The 13,803-nt window shown below is 38.5% G+C and overlaps 1 protein-coding gene across 1 annotated transcript in view; it reads right to left on the minus strand.

Moving 5' to 3' along the window:
- Nucleotides 1–313: 313 nt before the first annotated feature.
- The window catches only part of MCTP1 (multiple C2 and transmembrane domain containing 1), a gene marked incomplete at its 5' end in the record, with an annotated part of 265,870 nt that continues 252,380 nt past the window's right edge, over nucleotides 314–13,803 (minus strand). The window contains 4 exons of the mRNA XM_085299758.1: nucleotides 314–2,407; nucleotides 3,592–3,689; nucleotides 7,312–7,421; nucleotides 10,035–10,144. Coding sequence (XP_085155884.1) covers nucleotides 2,336–2,407; nucleotides 3,592–3,689; nucleotides 7,312–7,421; nucleotides 10,035–10,144 — 390 coding nt within the window. The remainder of the gene's footprint in view (nucleotides 2,408–3,591; nucleotides 3,690–7,311; nucleotides 7,422–10,034; nucleotides 10,145–13,803) is intronic.

Consider the following 13,803-nt stretch of genomic DNA (forward strand, 5'->3'; position numbering starts at 1 on the left):
TTAAAAAAGACTTACTTTTTGGAGCTGGAGAACCATACTTAATCAAAGTGCACTCTTAGTCAATGCTGCTTTTGTGTGTTACATTATCAGTGAGATCTACTCTGAACAATTAAGGCATTAAAGTAGTTTAACTATTTTCAAAAAAAGACCATCTCCCCTTATCCCCTCCACTTACATGTTTGGGGATTAAAATACTGAAATGCTACACACAGAAATACAATGTTTTCATTCACTTGCCTTCCATACTTGGGCATACTTGTGGGAAAACGATAGCGTAGGACTTCAAAGAAAAAAAGCTGCCTAATACCTAATGTACAGAGATGCTTAAAACTATGTTTAATGCAATAAATGTATATAACTCAAGACATTATCAAACTAAACATTTGAAACTTAGTACAAAAAAACACAACAGGAAATTTTACACAGAACAATGGATAATATTTAGAAGGTACAAGGCTTGCAATATATCAGAAGGACTTTGCAAAATTGACAATTGGGAACAAATATTCACACATTGTCAAACAAAGTTTTTTTTAAAGCAAAAAAGGCTCATCTGTGATTCTGACTTCCTCAATTTTATGTTGCTCTTCAGGCAACAGACAGTGAAAAGGTGGGTATGACGTAACCTTTGTAAATAAATTTCTGGAAAATCATGATCTAGCAAAAGCATATTTAAGTCCAAGACTTTCTACAGAACATTAATTGGATTGGCATTCTTTCAAACGTACAAACAAATAGATCAAAATAATTGTAATATAAGAAATTAGTTATCAGTGTGTCTGTAAAATAAATTCAGAATGATCTTTCATGAGTAATGCAGCCAACAAATAATTCTTTAGTCAAGTCTGTATACATTTGCCTGCAAAGTATTTCTAAATAATCTTTTCAAAAAGTATTGTTAGACTGGTGCAATATAACTTTCCCAGCAATTGCAACAAATGAAAGGTACCCCACAGAGAACAACAGGAGAAATTTTTCTCTTGAGGGTATAGTCCTGCAGTTCTCACTTGGGCAAAAMCCCCCCCTTTGATGTCATGGGGAGCTATGACTAAGAGCTGTGCACAGATAGTCTCTTAGGAATGAATTTTCTGCTCACTATGGGGGCAGCTGGGTGTGGAACTTTACATGCAGAAATATCAGAATATATCTTTAAGGGGTCCTATGCAGTGGCCATTAAAACATTTGAAATGTAAACATTCATTCTGTATGTTCCATTTAACCTATAAAAAATAATGCAGTTTCCATGCAGTAGGGCACAACTGCATCAGAAGAACTGTTAACATTATCAGCTAAGGAAATAAAACTGGTGTATCAGTTTTAGCACAAAAAAATTGCCTTTTTTTTTTGTCTATACTATATTTCACATTTGGTAACAGGTAAAATGTTCCACCATAAGCATGTTAATATGATCTTGTGATTTGAAAGCAAAAATATTTTCTGCAAGATTTCTGTATTAAAATAGTTATGTGCACAAAAGGTATAGATAGCCTGACACCCAAAGCAATATGGAGTTAGTTTGATGGTACTTCCATTACAGCAGAACTATGGACTCATTCACTAAACTCTGTAGTACAAATTAAGATTACTGGTACATATATATATATATATATATATATATAAAAAAAAAATCAGATAGGCAATCAGTTACAAACCTGGCAGTATTTTGAGAGAAAAAGATTTTTAAGTCTTATAATGGAATGATTAAAACATCAGGAACTTCTTTTGGGAGCTCCAGTAAAAGATTTGCACTTGGTGTGTTCATTAGCTTATAAGCAGCCCTACTGCACAGGAATACATTGCACCAGGAGCTAATATCAGGGTCTAGAGTTCAAAAAATCTCCTAAAACTTAAGTGCAGTAGGTTCCACTACACTGTATTTCTGTTGAAATGTATAAAACATAGAAAATTGTAATGGTGACGTACTGGATAAAAATATTAATGTTCACAGATAAAACCTGACTAGTTTTTTTGAGTCAGATTTAAATTTACATCTTTTGCAGATTTAATTGATATGATTTGAATATTTAAGGTATCTTTGACCATCAAGTAACAGTACATATTTACCGTTTTACACTGATTCCCTTAATGTGTTATGCTATTTCTAACTAGGCTTTCCAACAGCAAAGCCCTACTGGAAACCTTGATCAAATATGTCTTTACACTCTAAGTATATATTCAATGAGAAATGCCTTTATACAATATTTACACATTCTCTCCATTAGATAAAAAGGCAAAATAAATAAAAAGCTTAAAGAAAGGAAATGCTGCTTAGGCTGTAGGCTTTTGCTTTTATCTTCTCCCAGCAGATGCTAGTCTCTTCAGTACATGAAGCTGGCTAGCCAGGATTGTTTTTCTTCCTCTTACTTGGGCTGTGACTGGTATCTTGTTTCAGTTCATGATATTGCACCTGTTTAAACACAACATTCAGAAAGAAACTGGTCAGGTGGCCACTTGCTAGGAAAAAGAAAAAAAGAATGAATTCTATTTTTTTTTCCCAAAGCAAAAAAAGAGGGGRAAAAAATAAGAAAAGAAAACTCTTGTCCTGCAAGCTAGATGGAATCTGCAGCTGCGATGCAACAACAACAGAATGATAGATCCAGAGTAAGAACGGAAAACAGCATTAGCAGAATCCTGCCAGGAAATAAAACAGCGTGCTGATGTAAACTTTTTAGAAAATCTTTTTTTCCATGAGATGTAACACAGAAAATAAACAGTATCCACTTTAAAGACTTGGATGAATATCCTTTGCAATCCGTTTCTTAAAAATACATTTATTTTCAAAGGCCTACCACAGAGGGATCAGATTCAGACTGGGTATGTGCACATGTACCTCTTATTTATGCCAGTTCTGAATTGAAACCATCACCTAGAAATATGGAAAATATATAATCTTTGTGATACTGGAGGTGATTTATCTGCACAGCGTATCTTAATGCTTACACCTTCGCATGAGATTGTGTACTACAGTATAAAAGCTTATAATTCATAGCCTGCTTATTTTTGAAGGGGTTCCTGATCACAGGTGACGTGTGATCAAAACAAAGATTTTCATTAGGAAAAAAAACAAGAGTTCCAGCACCTTAACTTTCAGAGTGGTGTCACAAGAGAGCACAAGTTCTGGGCAAAGCAGCCTGCCACTGACCGCCCAAGCGCAGCTCCTTCCCTTYACCTCCTCCCTGCACATCCCAATGGGCTCAGGCAGAGCACTTCCGACAAGAAACCCAGGCAATGCCTTATTCCAGTGATACTCACGTGGTCCCAGGAGGACGCCTAATACAAACCCCAGCACCCACTACCATCTCCCAAATAGTTGCCTTTTTACTGATTGCCCCGAAAGACCTCAAAGGCGTTACTGTGGCAGTAGCTAATTCCTTACTGGCAAAAAGTATAACAGACTCCTTAAGTTTTACAGAATATCCCCAGCTGGAGTTTTAATTTCTTCATGCCAAAAAATATAAAGTCAATATAAAGTCAATATAAAGCCACTGCTTTAAAATTAGTTTAAAAAAATATCAGAAAATCATGATGCCATATATTAAAATATATATATTAAAATAACTACTTTATGGACACTTTATAAGGTATACACACCACTTGTACATCTGATGGAACTCTGGACAGAAAATCAAGTAGCTCATTGTTATCAATTGCATATGGACTTCGAAGCTTCTTTGTGAATTTATTGATGCCTGCAAAAGTGAGAGTTCAAATGTTACTATCATCATCTTGTTAAAATACATATTTCTGGCAAAGTTCTGAGAAAGATTTTAAGATCCRTTTCAAAGTCTGACATTAGCACTGACATTAATGAAAGAATGAACTGTAAATTCAGTCTCCATGCTGATGCGGTTTCCTCTGCTTCAAAATACAAACATGCTAGCAACATATCCAAACTCCTCTAATAGTATTTTTAAAACACATTTTGACTTCAGGCTACATTTAGAAAAGAAAGGAGTTCTTTTTTTGGGAAAACAAAACTTGTACTGGCTTGGTAAGTCTCTAAACATGTAACAGTTGCAAAAAGGAAAGGAACAATGTGTATTCCATCTCTGTGGTGGACAGGACAAGTAATAACRGGTTTAATTGCAGAATGGAAGATTCAGGTTAGATGCCAGAAAAATCTTTCTGATGTTAAAGACGCTGAAGAACTTGGAAAGTTCTGAAGTCTGTGAAGGCTTTAAGCAAAGATTATACAAACCTCTGCCAGGGAATGACAGATACAGATGATCCAACTGCAAAGCAGAGAAGGGCCAAGATACCTTCTTTAGACATCAGTCTTATAATTATAATTGACAGTGTTTAAAAAAACCAAGACCCAACCCCCCAATTAAGCTAAAACTAGATTTTTAATTATACTTGTTTTCATATCATTACACACCAGCTCAGATTCATATACTTCTCATGACAAAACCTAGTGTGCGCGCTATGTGAACACAGATCTAAAACATCACCAGGAATGCTACAAATCACTTGATTCTCGAAAGAACAGAAGAAAGCTGGCACAATATTTGAAAACATGTAGCTGCTGTTCTGTGTAATTTATCCAGCCTATGTCAGAGAAGAGATAATTCAGTTTATGTTCCAAAAAGTCTTTGTTGCTTAGGTCTTTCAGGAAGTTATAGAAAGGACATGAAGCTTCAACAGTCTGGRTAACATCCCTGGTCTCCCAGAGAATGATTCTTAGCTGTTCTGTAAGGATAGGAGATGGCTACGATTCTTTTATCCAGCAATTAAACAATGAGTACTGAGAATATTGGAGATCCAAACACACTTGTTTAAGAAGATTCTTTATATCATCAAGTTACTAAGAAATAAAAAGTTTACCACACTATTTACTGAACATGGCCACCAGACCAGCCATTGCGGAATTCAGGAAGAGTCGATACAGTCTCACCTTATCCCTTCCTGCTCACAAAGGAGGGAAACAGTTACCACATGAAAATAAATGCATGAATAAATCAAGGTCARGGCTCAAGAGAAGAGAACAGCAAAATTGATAAGATGGTGACTACAGGAAAAGAAAAGATGACAAGGAGATTARGTCCTTTCTCAAAGCTTGACATTTTTCAGATTAAAATCATTTTCTTGATACTAGTTTCTACATTTAGCTATAGCAGTTACCAGAACGCAATATTGTTTCAAACGAGTGCAAAGGTTTTTCCTACTCCACTGCGGCCAATGTGGTATAAATTCAAGGACCAGCAGTCCACCCAGGGAGAAGAAGGGTTGGGAGGGAAAGAACCAAGAGTCTGTTGCAACAGCAGGCTTAAAGAAGCAGTCCCTATGGATGTACAGAAGACAGACAGCTTTACATAGGGCCAGCCATAGCACGGAGGAATTTTCGTAAAAAAAACATCTGCCTTCCCAAAGAGCTAAATGGGCAGACACAGCTAAGAACAGCTCAAAGTTTCCTACRGATGAAAGTCAAACAACAGAGATCATTTGCTCTCAGATGCAGGATACGTGAACAGGATGAAGAAATGAATATACACTAGGGAGGCCAGTAACATAAAATAATGGGGAAAACAGGTACGTATGTGTTTGGAATGTTACATTTTCAAGGCAGTTTCCTAGGCTGAAGGAGGAGTGGCTCAAAGCTACACACAGTATTGTATTGCTCTGTGTTAATGCATTTCATCCCTAAGAAAATTTGGAACCCCACCTATGCAGTACGTGTCCCATCTCCAAACAGAACACAAAAGGAGAAACACGTATCTAAAGAAAAAAATCCCTAGACACTAGCTAAGCAAGAAGTCATCTAAACTGAAGCGCAGGAGAAAAACGTGGAGATGGACCCTCTTATGAACAGAGGCACTTAAAAGTCGTATCAATGACTAGCTAGATAGCTTGTGAGGTGGGGGAAGAAAAAACAGTGTGCATGAGAGAGAGCATGACCATGAGCATGTGCAAGATGCATCTAAAACACTTAGTCATTATGCTGTACCCATGGTCTGGGAGGTGCGGACTGGAGTTTAAGAGTCTGCCCTACCTGAAACAGAGACTTGGAYTTATACTTTTGTGGGAAGTCTAATATCTCCAGGGGTATTGTAGGCTACGTGTCTTTTAATGTAACCTTTCAAACAACAGTGCTGATTCTATAGTTTTGAGGGTCTTGGAAAGGTATTACAAGCTCAAGTTCTTGCGTGAAACCAAGATGTATGAGGCCAACTGTCCAAGATGCCAAGTCTGCAAAAACCACTAGAAAAAGGATATAGACCAAGTAGGTTAAAATTCTGTAAAACAAAAGGCCTATCATATTTTATATGCTAAGAGGAATGCAATTTTGGGAACAATCTAAGAGGTTGTGTTGGGTATGGAAAATAAATAAGACAAGAAAAAACCCTAAGCCCGCATATTTGCTTCTTCAGTTCTATAGATTTCCTTTCTCGGCCAAACTTTCCTTATTATTCCCCTCCCCATTTTGTATATTGCGTTACATTTATTTGTAAAGACTCTGTAAGAATATTGCTGAGTTATATCTAAAAAACACACTGTCCAAAGTCAGTTCAATGAATTTATGTTGTCTCTCACACTCAAAGGTTTTTCTGTCTTCAGAAAGAAAATCTAGTCACAGATTTAACTGACACAGTTCTCTTCAGAGGTTTACACTACTGAACAAGAGTACAGCTGCTAGTGATGCAGAACTGTATTAAAAATGAACAAATGAGAACTTAGAGCATTATTTACAACAGATGTGCTAATGGTAGCTGTCTAAAATCAGTGTAAGGAATAAATATAAGGATAACTGGTGGGAACTTAGCTCAGTCACAACATATACACCCCTCCACCCAACCCCCCCTTCCCCATCTCCCCATTTCTGTTCCTCATCAACTGGCCAAATACYGCATATAGCTTTCTGTCAGACTAAAGGTGACCTTTTAAACAGGTTTCTTGTTGCTAGGTTTACATACACTTTCAAAAGATAAAGTACTGCAGTAAAAAAAAGGTATATTGTCCTAAATGCACTATATAGATTGAAACGCCTCTGTTTGTGTATAAGTGGTGAGAATAAATCAGAGTAATATCTAGACAAAGCTACACTTTGATATATGAAGAATCTTCATGGCTCCATGTTTATAGTATGATGAAGTCTCGAATGCCAGCCAAGAAAAATGCATTTTGCAGGTGAGCTTAAATCTTTACGCAGTTGTGATTTTTAACTAACCTGTCTGTTTCCATCATGGAGCAGCTTCATGACCATAAATACAGAAAAGTACTGACAATATAACTCATCCCTTAAAAAACATTTTTTTCTAAGTGGCACAGAGAGTTAAAAAAAAAAGAAAGAAAGAAAGAAAAGGCTTTACTTACCCCAGACAAGGACAATGTATCTCAGTGGAATGAAATATAGGATGATTGTGAACACAGAGAGGGCAACAATTGCCAGCCAGCTTAAGAATGGGACAGTCCAGTTGAATGTACTAAGTGAAAAATTAACATAAGTCAGAACACCGGCCACCCAAAAGAGCTAATAAAAGAACAAATAATGAGCAGGCAGGCTATAGCTCTGCGAAAGGGTGGAACTACTAGCCTTCACCAGGGAGAACCAACTGAAATCATGCRTGAATATACAGATTGGGATAAAAGGAGGGAATGACATAACATCAAGTACATTACAGATAAAGGGAAGAAAAATTGCATCATTCTAGATGAAATTAAAATAAATAAGAATTATGTCTTCATGGACAAAGGAAAAGAGAACTTCTGGGATCCCATCAGAGTTTCAATGCATTGGCTTTCTAGAAAGGTCTCAGATTAATATGTTAATAAGAGTCCCAAATTCTACACTGTGATAAAAATCTGCTGATCAACTCATTTTGCAAAGGCTGAGGTATGGGCAAAGAGGAAGTGCAAGCTAATGAGTCTTGAAGCAGCTACACTGTGGTTCCCCAACCTCTGTGTATAGGGAAGAGAAAAAAAAGTCAGACGGCCAATTTGTGYGCATCTCATGGGAACTTTGGTTAAAGGGAGCTTGGCTAAATGGGATTATTCCATACAGGCACCACCATGCCAAAGGTGTCCTATGACATTTAACCAGAAGGAGAATGTGGGTTTGGCTCCAAATAGCCTGATACCTTTTAAGGTATTACCATTAGCTACATAACCCAACCACACTGGTTAAATTATTTTGGCTTCTCTGGCTGAATAATTGCAATTATCTGAATTGCTGGCCATATTTTTCACAGTGAGCTCTGGCTTCCTGTATTTATTTGTCTTTTTTTCTCCCTGGCAATTTTGAYATGGCTCCAGAGTGAACATTATGTTAGTGTCACTTGGTAGAGGATCACTCCCTTTCTCCTCAGGAGACACCTGCTCTTTTCCCTTCTTCTGCATGCATTTGGGCTGAACAGAAGGTTGAGGGTCTGCTCGTGTTCCTGTGACTCGGCTCTGTGCGATGGATCACAGACACGCCATGTGTGGGAACACTGGCTCCTCACTTAGCAAACCTCCTTCTGTGCTGTGTTAGCACAGCACTCAGTACACGTTTCCCATTATAGTTTTAGGAACAAATTACAGAGATTTATAGGAAGATTCAGTCTCACTTTGTTTAGAAAATTGTATCACTCATCTTGTACATAATAGAACAAACTCTACATTCAAAAGGCACAATTAAAGGAACTTAATCATCAAGACGACTTCCAYGAACAGCCTGTTGATAAAAGACTTGGTTCACAGAGAGGCTCATCCTGCTTGTTTTGAAAACTCATGCACTGTTACGTGCTTACGCCTGCCTCTGCTGCTGCGGTAAGGCCTGTTTGGAAGAACCCCTATATGAACATTTTCCCAGGTTTGCCTGTTACAGTCTTTGCCCTTAAATGCATAAATGGCAACTTTCTCTTTACCCTGATTCTGATGTGCATTCCCCTGCTGACAGATTAAAACACAAAAAACAAACAAAAGGCAAAACAGGTTGAGAGACTCATATTTCCTRTAGGCTGACCTCTAGCCAATGCATCAATTTCCTAAAATTCACTTCCAGGAATATTTATTTTGGGGCCGTACCTTCAGCACGGCCTACAATCCCATAAATATGGGATACCAATATATATATATATACATTGCACCAAGCAGTGGAAAAGACAGTTGCCTTTACAGACGTTTACAGATAATAGCTGAAACAAGCAGGAATGCACTGCTTTAACTTTCCTTTAAGATGTGCTGAGTGCCTCAAAAGAAACTTTACAGCAAAGACTCTTGTGAAGCCGTTCTAACTCGGTATGGCTCCCAGGTCAGCTTTTTGCCTTCTCTTTCTGCTGCAGAGGAAAGGAGGTTGCGAATTCACTGCTCCCAGCTTTTCATCTCGAGAGGCTTTGCGCTCGGCTTTCGGAGGGCAGAGAGCCAAGTCAATTCTGTCCCTGTTTCTGAGCTGAGAGAATCTTTCTGGAGCCTTTCTGATCTCAAATAATAAAATTATTGTTTGCTGACCATGCCAAAAATATACCAAACTTCCTGCCCTAGGCCTCATAGTTGCTTTCCCATATATACTGTAAAGCTCACAACCTCTCTTGCTTAAGGTTTAAATTTTTTGGCGATTCTTATTCCATGTATTAGGCATTATAAGCTACGTATAATCTATGAGGAGAAGTTTTGTTAACTTACATGAATAAAACATTTCTGGCAACAGAACATACATACATCCTTAAAATCTGAAACCTCTATGCAACTCTGCTTATTTCCTTTATCAAAACTTTGCATTTTTTATTATTACTTTTAAATAATTACTGCTGTGCCTCACAAGAAAATTGTGGTCTTTTTTACTTCAAAGCCTCAGTTCTGACTTTTTTTCTCCCCAGTTAGTATATTTCTAAATTCCAAAATTAATACGACAGGATTTTCAGAGAACTCAGGGCTTTCAAAAAGCAAAATAAATAATGATGAGTTTTTAGAAATGAATCATCCAAAATTGGAGTCCCTTGCCCCCCCCCCCCCCCCCAAAAAAAAAAAAAAAAAAGTCATCTAACACTTTGCACCTCAGCTTGGAAAAAATATGAACAGCAGAGAGCTAACCCGCACCAGTGTGTCTCAGCACTTACTTCTTTATCCTTTCTCCAAAGGAAGCCACTTCATCAAGGACATTCTGGACACTGACACACACCTCCTGGATGGCATAAAGTTTATTCATAAATCCTTTTTTCTCACTGTCCTAAGGGAAAAAATAGTAGCAATTGTGTAAAAGGATTTTTAGTCGCAGCAAATATGCTATGTATCTATCAGTTAAGTTTCAAAATTGCACGTTATAGATAAATCTAAATAATCTAAATCTTAATAAAATTGGCATTCAGAGATTATTTGCTTGTCCTTTAAACAGTGCACATTGAAAACAAAGATAGCTTAGCACACACATTTAGCACCACATAATTTCATTTGTCATTACAATAGTTTCCAAATACGTATTCAATAACGCAGCTCTCTGGCCTAAGGTGGTTGAAGGCGCCAGCAGTGCATGTTGCGCACGCTTTCAAGGGACGAGCCAAAAGACAGGGGAAGAGCCACTTTTCGGGATGCCCCTTCTCGAGCTGAGGTAGGCACCAAGCAGACGAATGCACCTCTGGAAGCACTGAGAGCAGCAAAGCAGAGGCGCGTCAGCTCCTCAGGGCACGGTTCCCGTCGCTCGCTCAGCCTCGGTACGACGTTTCCGCCTCCCCTACTCCGCCAGCCTCCGCTGGGCCCGAAGGTTGGGATCAAAGAGGGAACGCCGGAGGCGCCCGTCCCGGCACGACGCAAAGGCGCGCGGCTCTTCCTGGGTTAGCGGAGCTACGCCACTTAGCCGGGCAAGGAGRGATGCCGCATTTAGCTGCTCCTCTCACACTCAGGCGGTCATTTTAGGGGCTGTTTAGGGTGCAGCAGCACGCCCGGCGGGCCTCCCTTAACCTATCCCCCCTAGCAGCACGGCATTAGGCTGCCCCTAGTCCACCCGCAGCGTCTCCGCACCGCTCAGATGYGGAAAAGCTGCTAAATACGTGTTTAAGTTGTCAGACATACCCAGCCCTCTATAATCACTCTGTTCCGCCATTCGACTCGGCCAACCAACACGCATTCGCTCACTCTCCTTTTTTTTTTTTTTCTCATTAACATTCAAGCGCATGATATATAATATGCATGAAACACACGTGAGGTGCCACTCCAGCTTCCCCACAACGYGTTTAGCACAGCCTGCGGTTCTGAAAGCTTACAAACGCCAGCCACTGAACCACCGAAAGATGCCACAGAGGTGGCACTGTAGGAAGGCATTTCATTATCTCCTTATTTATCCGGGCTTCTGCGTGCTACTGGACTTTTATTCACAAAGCCACTTACTCATGGTAAGGTAAAAGTCTAACCATAATTTCATTTCTGTTAAATAGCAGGATCCTTTTTCAATTTAGAAAGTGTTTTTCAGAAATCGAGTGATCGAGTGAAAAGTAAGAACCGCTCTCATTTCGATCTCTTCAGGGGTCTCTGATAGCTTTGYGATGAGCAAGTGTTCTCCTTTCTGCCAGCTCCAGCTGACTCTGCCTCCTGGAAGAAGCGTCTATCAGAGGAACAGAAGAAGCCAACACCATGCTGGCCAGGGACACGTGTGCCCTGTCCCACTCTGACAGTCTATTCCCTGTCCCCAAAAGCTTTCTGTTTATCTCCTAATTCAATCAGTCTGCAGCATCAAATCCACACAGAGCCAACAGTGCTCTCACAGAAATGCTGTATTTGACAGGTTTAAAATCAGGCATCACGACAGACAAAAATGACAATTTCTCTYGATTTTTCTCAGATTATATGCAAGTCAGAAGTTCATACTCAACATTTCCAATGGATTGGTGCCACATTATCCTGCCTAGTTTGATTTTGGTTGGTGTTTTCTCAAAATTAGAAACAGAAATAAAAAYAACCCAAGATTATCAAAGAACAGCAAAATATATGATTAAAAAAATTAATATTTTGCTGTTTCAAGCCACACACTGCAACAGTCTCTATAATTGGCCYCAAAACCCCATACCTAAGAAACTGGCTTATATTGCACTTCATTCCTCTTTTTTTTTCCTGATGTTCAATACTTTATTAGCAGACAGAATATTGGTTTGCTTATTTTATTTGGTTTTTGCTTTCTTTATAAACCAGCTTGGGTAAGGAAAATATCATTTAATCATCCAAAGGTATTCTAGCGATACTAGCTCTGCAACTATATTGTCAAGATTTCTTCTGAGGATCTTAAAAGCATTTAGCTGCTACAAAAGACAGATTGGCTATAAATAAACAATCGACAGGGGATAGAGAGAGCGAGCGCACGCGCGAAACTATTTCCAGTAACTCGGTGCAAATTTAAAAGCCAAATACTTCAGAGATAGCAAAACATTCACAGTTTCTCTGGGAACATGAAAGACCTTATGCTGTTGGTTAACAGTAATAATCATCTATATCTCAAAAAATGTTTTTGGTTTTGAAAATGACCGTAACCACAACCACTGAAACCAACTACATCCAATGTCATACAGCACCATTGTATAGTCATTTTTGAAGTTATTTCTTAATATTGGTTTCATTCTTGAAGCCTTGGCAATGATAGTATTATTGGCTTGCGGTATGCAACTTCCTAGGTGGTACCGTATACAGCCAGTGTGTTTCATTTATGTTTATTTGTACTACTACAAAATCATCAGGGAAGAGAGAGTGGCTCTATCCACTCATGTAAAACGCATACTTCCAGCACTGGGCAAACAGGAAAATAATCTGKTTTTTAATATATTAGTAGCAAGCAACTGTGAGCTGTACAGAAATCACAAATACTTCTCTGCTTTGGCAGTACATGCAATTTTTGTCTCTTCAGTTTAAATTCATAGATTCTGCCATCTCTGTAAAGCTATCTTGATTTATAACCAAATTGTGTGAGAAAAGAATTGTATCAGTGTAACAAAAACAGTACTCTTTGCGACATCTCCAGAACTCAACAGAGATTACTTTAAGAGGTCCTGAGGCTGTTTTTCTTTACAAATATTTTACAAGACAAACTTGTACCTTTTTTGAAAATGCATCTGTTTTAAATCATTCTCTAAAAAAAAGAGAGAGAGAGAGAGAAAGAAAGAGACAGAGAAAGAATCATTATTTCCAGTCCCCCCCCGCCCCCACCTTCTGAGATTAAAGAAATTTGTTGACATATTCTGAAGCAGGCACAGACAAAATAGCATAGGAAAGAGGAGGCGGTCAGAAAGATCAGGGTTTGGGTTTGCCTAAACTAATTCCACATGCCCCGCAAGCCATTAGCTGTTTTTTATTTCCTGCTCCAAAGATTTGTGGAGAAAATAATCTGGGCTAGGGAAAAGCTCCACTTATTTTCTTCCAGCGAGATGCTGTGTTAGCAAATACAACATATGAGCCACCTTGAGTGAACCAAGGTTCTTAATAATCCATTTTTCAAACACTAGTGGTATTTCCTTTCCAAAGGACGATGGGCTGTGACTGGAATCAGTTTCATCATTTGTACAGCTACAATTGCCAAGTTTCTGGAAATAATTGCCATTTAAATACTAGATAAATTTATTTACAAATCTAACAACATTTTTATTACTATTTGATTTCCATGATTTGTTTGTTTGCAGGAGGCTTAAGGTATCCGAAAAGCAAGATGTTTGCTGTGGGATGACTTTAAGCATAAATTGTGAAAGCAATGTCAAATTGATGTTGATAGTCTGACTTACAAARGGGAATGAACCCAAAGTAAAGACTGAGATTGTCTCCTCCTACTTCGTAGGAAAGTGTAGACAACAATTTGATATACTGCTTGGCCAATAATAATACTTAACCATTGTAGACTGATTTTCAGCCACAACT

Source organism: Rhea americana, unplaced genomic scaffold (genome assembly GCF_003343005.1).
Source record: "Rhea americana isolate MKP2758 unplaced genomic scaffold, rheAme1 scaffold_153, whole genome shotgun sequence".
Classification (NCBI taxonomy): domain Eukaryota; kingdom Metazoa; phylum Chordata; class Aves; order Rheiformes; family Rheidae; genus Rhea; species Rhea americana.